At 33.2% G+C, this 8,053-nt stretch overlaps 1 protein-coding gene across 1 annotated transcript; it reads left to right on the forward strand.

The window, feature by feature from the left end:
• LOC109354853 (probable GTP-binding protein OBGM, mitochondrial) lies at window positions 3,530–7,212 on the forward strand. The gene is made up of 6 exons (XM_019597633.1): window positions 3,530–3,735; window positions 4,882–5,097; window positions 5,200–5,308; window positions 5,511–5,593; window positions 5,681–5,743; window positions 5,861–7,212. The coding sequence occupies exons 2-6, from the start codon at window positions 4,975–4,977 to the stop codon at window positions 7,007–7,009; spliced, it is 1,527 nt and encodes a 508-aa protein (XP_019453178.1). The 5' UTR covers window positions 3,530–3,735; window positions 4,882–4,974; the 3' UTR covers window positions 7,010–7,212.

Raw genomic sequence — 8,053 nt, forward strand, 5'->3', positions numbered from 1 at the left:
TTATTCTTATTTATGGTCTCATATTTGTCGTTTAAAATTTTAAAACTAATTTTTTCCATTAATTTGAAGGCGTCAATGGGCGAAAACGAGAGTCGAGTTACTATATGTTTTTTTTTCTTCATAACTCCATTCAATGACACAAAAGAAACTAATTACAAGAGCAAAATTTGAATAACTTTAATAGTTGAGAAATAAAATCAAGTCATTATTTATCAACTGAGTGATAAAATCTAAGATCGTAAGGTGTGCGGGGACAAAATCTGCCATTAGAATAGGTGTTTCCCTTTAAACATGTGTTTTATGAGATAATTAATCTCTTTATCCCAATTTTTTTCTTTTTTTAAATTATTTTGAAATAAATTAAAGAGTAAATTACATTGATATCCCATAAGTTTTAGTGAAATTACACAAACTATCCTCCATTTTTTACACCTACAAAAACCTCCCGATTTTTATACATATATTACATTGACTATCCATGTATGCGAAATAAGTGTAATTTTTTAAATAAAAAATGATAATAAATGTAATTAAGTTAAAAAATATGGTATATGTGGAAACAAGTACAAACAATATATGAATCAATACATTTTCATTATTTTTTGTTCATTACAATAATAATGAAAATGTATTGATCGATATATTATTCTCCACAATATATCATATTTTATTTAATTTAATTACATTTATTATCTTTTTTATTTAAAAGATCACACTTATTTATCATGTGAGGTAATCAGTTTAACATATGTATAAAAATCAGGAGATTTTTTGTAGGTGTAAAAAATGAAGAGATAATTATGTAATTTTTACTAAAATTCAGAAGGTGTTAATATAATTTACTCTAAATTAAAATGTGTGGAAGAATAAGTTTTGTTGGTAGAATCAAAATCCATGACCGCCTCCGTGAAAGAAACTAGGTGTAATTTATTTCAATCCATTTATTTATGAGTTTATAAAAGACTTCATTCTAGGAGATCCCCTTTACCCTCTTTATCATACTTAGAGAGATATCTATCTATTTATCCTATTTTTAAATTTGAGTGAAGATTCACTCCATTCCTTGAAGATTATCAATAATAGCAACTTGGTCCCTGAAAATTATCAAAATATAAAAATAGTCCACTAGTGTCACTACTAGGCGACAATTTGATATAAAAATTACCAAACAATATCGCAAATAACTATAGAATAAGGGGTTGTTGAATTCAAAAGGATTTAATTGATACTAGACTTTCAACTAAAATTTATAATTTAAGTTATTGTTCAAAAGGGTTGGTTTGTTTGGTGACACAAATAAATTGAAATTGTAATAATATAATAAAGGGAGTTGGAATTGAATTTCACACTTACTATCAGTACACATCTGATTCTTAAAGTAAATTCATCCAGTAATGATTTTTTTCCATGTAGTGACCTCAAAATTACTAAAACTAATGTCTTAGTCAATTTAGCAATTTGTGCAACAAAGCTCTATATCTAGCAACTTTACTCATAAGATTAAGAAATATGATATGCATAACATGCCTCTATGCCTAGTAGTCACACATGCAAATTTGAGTTAAATACAACACCTCAATTGTATTAGTCATCAATGTTAATTTGATCTATACTAAAACTTTATTAATATATCTCCATGTCTAGTAGTCTAGATTAATGAAATTAAGTTATATGAACCGTTAACCATAACTCTATGTCTAGTAGTCTATGTCATCATCTATTTCGAGGTGACCTTTTGGTCATTCTGAGTATCTAGTGGGCCTTACACCACTAGACGTCTTGTTGGTCTATGTCATATAGTTTGAGAGTTATAAAATTATAAGATTAACACCATGTCTAGATACTAATAAAATAAAGTTTATGATGTGACAAGTAATACAAGTCTATGTTTAGAAAATGTATCAGTTGTTGAGTTATGCATGTTCAGAATAACGCAAGTAAGAAACTATACAATTTATTCAATAATCATACAAAAAATGATCAAACTTAAAGCAAGCGTTAAGCAAATACAAGAACTCGAGGATAATAAAAAATTTCAAGAATTAAAAGATGAACAAATATGTATACAACAAGCTTATGTTACACTCAATCCCAACAAGAGTTTTAGCTACTCATGTTTACAAGGTGTAAATAAGATATGGATAGAACACAACTCATGCGGTGGTAAAATCACACACAAGTGAATATTGATTAACTTCTCTAATACTTAGACCTTGATCTCATGATTAAAATGACCCAAATAACCCTAGAAACTCAGAAAAGAAGTATTACAAATCAGTATTACAAAGTGTGTCCCTTTTGACTCGAGTTGGAAGTCCTTAAATAGTGTCCGTGTGTGCTCAACCCACCACCCATTGCTCTAAGCTCACATACGTACTATGAGCGCATATGAAACAATGGCTACATTTCTAGAAATTTTTCGACTTGCACAGAGCGCAAGAAATGGCGCTTAGCGTAACCAATTTTTCTTACTTTGCCGATCCGATCGTTCACATTGAATATCCATTAGTTAGAAACAACATATCTAAAATTTAGCTCAGTCTAATGGTGAATGAATGCGGTATTGAAATTTTACTCGAACTACTCATGGCCAATCCTTGCTTTTGTGCGGAACTTATCTTTTTGCTATAATTCCTACGGATTAAGCCTACAAAACACTTCAGAGGTGTTACTTGACCATTTAAACAAGTTTTAATCATGTATTAGTATAATTTTATTCATCTCAGTTGATTAAATGGTTTAAGTATCGTAAAAAGAGTGTATAGTATATGATCAATTCGACACTTAACAATTCCACCCAACTTAGAACCTTGTTTATCCTCAAACAAGAGTCCAAGCTAAGATTTTTCAAAAACATGTTTGGGTTTTCAAGTAGGACCTACATATCAATTATTATGACATACATTCAAAGAACATGTTCACACAATTAGATAAGTGCACAAATGAATTTCAAGCTTAAATCAAAGTATGATATTTAATTCATGCAAGTCATTCCTAGCTACATAATCCATTTGAAACTCCATTATTTTAACAATTCATATGACAATAAATCAGGGTGTGAACTCTCAAATATTTGATATTGTATGTCTCTCATAAGCATGCAATAGAGTCAAATATGGTATTATTTCATGATTAATCAAGAATAATATAGATTATGAATCACTAAGGTCTTTTATGGATTGCAATATGACTGGGCTATAAAAGATACAATTTTTTGGATACAAATAAGTTCTAATAAGCTAAGAGATCACTAACTTCATATATCATTTCTATGTGTATTAACCACCAAATTGACGATGTAGAAAATTTTGAAAACATTTTTCTAATAATAATAAGATTTTTACAACTAAATTGTGACATCTTTAAATTTTTTGATTTTTATGTTAGTTTTTTGAGATACCATTAAACGTAAAAATTGGCAGAAAAAATATAATATGAATTTCTGCATACCCGGTACCCAGATCCCAAATTTTACTCCTTTATACATCACTTTTTAATAAAATAAAATTTCACAATCAATATTGTCCCCAAAAAAATTAAACTCTCCTCTAACTCCAGAAACTTTCTTACCTTTCCACTGTTCTCACTGCGCCGCTTCTCAGCGTGCCCCATCTTACGCCATCCTCAACGACACCTCTCCGTCGCCAGCCAAAACCGCTGCGCCACATATATCACCATCCAACGTCGGCTTCATCACTGCTTGCCTCTGCCTCTACCTTTAGCACCACCATTTCTGTAATTTCTATATCCTAGCCCATTCTTATTTTTTTTTATTTTTTATTTTATCTGTTTTACATTTATTTTTTCTATTCTTTACCATTACTATCTTATTCATACTAAAAGCACACTGATCATGTTAAAATATGTTAGAAGCTTAGTTAAGAACTCGTTGGAAGATTTCATAGAAAATATATTTTAATAAGTTGTTCTTGAAAACCCAAATATGCTCTTTCAAACGACCCTTTGGGTTTGTTTGTGAGTTAGGTTTTGGAGGGGAATGAAGGGAAGGAGAAGACTTCAGACTGACAACTCTTTTTAATGACTTCGCCTTCTCCTCCCATACCCAACTCGCACACAGACCCTTATGCGGTTATTATAAGGAAAAAAAGTTTTGAACTTATAAGGGTACTTAGAAGTGCAATTGATGTTGTTGCCCTCATGGAAATGTAGAGGGAGTAAATGGATTCTGACGGACCTATATCTTTTCTAGCAAATATACATTGTGATGTATATTTACTTTTAGTGAATTCCTCAGTCTTCAAAGAATCAAGTTCAATAACAATCCAGTTCATTTTAGATTACACTTGAACTATATACATAAATGTGGTAAGAAGAATCTAGACGAAAGTTGTATTTTATTTTTATATTAGATGTCCTGTTCTGCAAGTTGGATTTGTTTGTTGTTTATGACATTAAAGTAGTTTGACCATGTATAGTTGTTTTGGAATTTACATGTCGATGTGTGGCTTGCCAATTGGAAGTTGATGAAGAGAATATGATCATATTGTGTTAGATTTGATTGAACCTTATGTGTTAGACATTTGCAATGTTTTAAAAATATAGTTGTGGTTACAGTTATGTTGCATTTAGTTTTGTTGTGAGTCTTGTCTTTGTTTCTTAACCTTCTCCCTTTTTTTTCATCTGTTATTCAAGTCTATTCTATTTAGTTTTGTTTTTTTGCTAGTTGTTGGTTCATCGATGCTTTTGTAGTAGACTAGTAGGTGTTTAAGTGTTAAATAAATAGTAATGAGTTATGCATTATACCTGCTTGAGAAAATTCCACAAGGAGAAATCCTATAACAAAATTATTATATTGGAAATAACATCCTTGGTATTGTTCTTATACACATTTTCCACTTTCTTGTGCATTTCTTTTGGAAGGTCTGAAGCTTCAACACACTGTAAAGGACTAACCTGGTTCCACTCCAACAAGTTACCATTTTATTGAGCCATTAACTAAATCAACATCCACAAATGTTGGTCTTTCAAGCAAGAGCCATTCGACATGCACAAACATGTATATCTAGATGCTCTTTTACTCTTCATTCTTGTCACTCACATACTCCGCGCTACATGTCTAAGCTTGCTCCTTTGCAGGTTCGTCCCTCCTGTTTTTCCATCAATTGCATAATTATACTGCATAAATATTCCGATTTTTTTTCTGTTTCTAAGCATTGTGCTTGGGTTTGGGGCTTGTAGGAGAGGAAAATGAGAGACAGGGTTAAGATATTTGCAAAAGCAGGTGATGGAGGTGGTGGTTGTTTCAGCTTTCGCCGTAGCCAACGTGATCGCCATGGCAGACCTGACGGTACATTCTCTACTCTTTATATTGTATATACCTTTATAGTTATGCTGGTTATTACATGAAAAGGCATCTATTTTATTAATGTATTTATTCCACAGTTAAAATATGTTATCACTAATACTTTTATCAGATTGTTGATAAGAAATATGGATGGAGTTCACTGGAGTTGATGGCTATGCTATTTTGATAACTGTGTTTAATGTAGGTGGCAATGGTGGTAGAGGCGGTGATGTGATTTTGGAATGCTCTCGCAGAGTTTGGGATTTTAGTGGTTTGCAGCATCACCTAGTATGCACTTATACCTTGTACCAAATTTATGTGAAATTATGAAATTTTCATGTCCAAAAGGTTAGTGATATTAATCTTGCCCCATAGATAGCTGAGAAAGGAGGACAAGGGTTATCAAAGAATAAGATAGGAACCAGGGGTGCTGACAAGGTAATCGGTCTTTACTGGTTCTTTTTCCTTGTAAAATGCTTGAAAATTTTCTTTCCTTTTGTATGGCATCTGCAATGCAGAACTGTGAGTTCATTCCGAAATCATATACTTTAGTAGGTTGTTCATGTACCGGTTGGCACTGTACTTCATCTGCTTAGCGGTGATATTCCTTCTGTGGTCAAAATTGCATCGTCAACAGATGTAGATCCTTGGGATATTCCGGGTGCACTTGCTGAAGATCTTTCTGACCCTGTTGATAGTTCTTTATCCAATGCTACAAGTGGCAAAGCCGAAGCCAAAGGAAGACATCCTACTGGCTGCTCCACATCACAAGCTGCTGAAACAAAGGTTGAGAAATCTTTAAAATCACGACAATTTGCACAAACAGATATATCTTCCCAACTTTCCATTACGGACGACACTCCCAAATTTGGTACAGAGGATATAGGAGAGGAACAAGAGATACAATACAGTGTGGCAGAATTAACCGAAGAAGGTCAACAAATTATCATTGCTCGTGGAGGAGAGGGTGGTCTGGGCAACGTATCTATGTCGAAAGATTTAAGGAAGACTATGGCTACAAAGGCAGGGACCTATCAAGACAAATCAGATCTTGAGGACTCTGACAGTGATCACTCCTCCCTAAGTGGAGGCGTGCCTGGTTCCGAGACCGTTCTTATATTAGAGCTCAAGAGCATTGCTGATGTAAGCTTTGTTGGAATGCCGAATGCTGGTAAAAGCACTCTACTTGGGGCTATCTCAAGGGCTAAGCCTGCTGTTGGTCACTATGCCTTCACAACTCTTAGGCCTAATTTAGGGAATCTGAACTATGATGATTTCTCAATAACCGTGGCTGATATTCCTGGACTTATAAAGGGTGCACACCAAAATCGTGGACTCGGACATGCATTTCTGCGCCACATAGAGCGCACGAAGGTTCTGGTTTATGTAGTAGACTTGGCTGCTGCTTTAGATGGAAGGAAGGGAATTCCACCATGGGAACAGCTGAAAGACTTAATTCTAGAGCTTGAGTACCACCAGGATGGCTTATCCAATCGGCCATCGTTGATAGTGGCAAATAAGACCGATGAGGAAGGTGCAGAGGAAGTTTATGAAGAGTTACAGAGAAGGGTTCAAGGTGCTACCATCTTTCCTGTGTGTGCTGTTTTGGGAGATGGTATACCAGAACTTAAAGCTGGCCTTAGATTACTTGTCAATAGTGAAATGTCATCTACACTTTCCTTGGATCAAATTTTTCTAGATTAGATTACTATTAACAACTACTCTTGTATTTGTTCAAAGCCCCCAGTTAGGAAAGATAGACCTGGAAATGTTCTATGCAGGGTTGAGGTCTGTTTTTGGTACATGCATTTGTGAAATCCAAAATAAAGTCCCTAAAAGAATGGTTTTAACTTCATCAAACATCTAGTATGTGCCACATTTACTCTTTTATTATATTGTTGTTTTGATTTGGCCATAGCAATGATTATAGTTTTAATATCTGATTTCATCACATGATTAGGATTCAGTAATGCTTCTTCAATAAGCATTATTCCATCAATTTTAACTCTCTAAACTTTGTAGTTGACTCAGGGGAGATATTCTAATTAGCATTTTTCCTATGTCAAAGTTAAACCTTAATTTGGTGCTTCCATTTACTGTCATAAAGGAACCCATTCTGAAAGCCAAGGACGTGAATAAAATCAGTTTTTCATACATTCAATACTACCCAGTACCCACCATAGTTTTCAATTCCTGAAAGGCAGGTTCAACCGGTCCCAGCAATTATAGTGGATAGATATATAATTAAACTGGTCAAAGTCTTATGGCACATGAAATTTTTTCATATTTGTTAAAACAACCTAAAGAAGGATTTGAACATTTGATTGTTTGTACTTAGTCAAACATCGTAACATTAGAATAATTACTGCTGCAATATTGAAATAATTAAGTTATATGTTGGAAATAATAATATTTATATGATAAGTTTATTATATTTATTATAATATATGATTTAAACTGTATGCGATTTAGTACAAAACTGTATTACTATACCATTATTCTGACCGATTTTGCACATGTTTGATCCAAGCAAACCTCTCCACTTGGAATTTAGAGATCCAATCTCCTAATTAAATTAGACCTTTCATATTTTTCCTGTACTTCTATTAAGACTAGATCACCTCCCATTTCTATGATGCTGGGAATGTTTGTTTCAAGTAATAAAATTATATTCTTAGAAACCACATTCTTGGGATTGTTATTACCCCGATTATTATTTTCGGGCATTTAAGTAAATGTGTTTGGTTG

This window comes from Lupinus angustifolius, chromosome LG08 (assembly GCF_001865875.1).
Source record: "Lupinus angustifolius cultivar Tanjil chromosome LG08, LupAngTanjil_v1.0, whole genome shotgun sequence".
Lineage (NCBI taxonomy): Eukaryota > Viridiplantae > Streptophyta > Magnoliopsida > Fabales > Fabaceae > Lupinus > Lupinus angustifolius.

What these genes read in the sequence shown, in the direction of transcription:
- LOC109354853 (XM_019597633.1), top strand. Translation starts at nt 4,975, where the DNA reads ATGTTGGTCTTTCAAGCAAGAGCCATTCGACATGCACAAACATGTATA. An exon ending in CTAAGCTTGCTCCTTTGCAG is followed by an intron (nt 5,098 to 5,199) that starts GTTCGTCCCTCC and finishes TGGGGCTTGTAG; the next exon opens with GAGAGGAAAATGAGAGACAG. An exon ending in GTGGTTTGCAGCATCACCTA is followed by an intron (nt 5,594 to 5,680) that starts GTATGCACTTAT and finishes CTTGCCCCATAG; the next exon opens with ATAGCTGAGAAAGGAGGACA.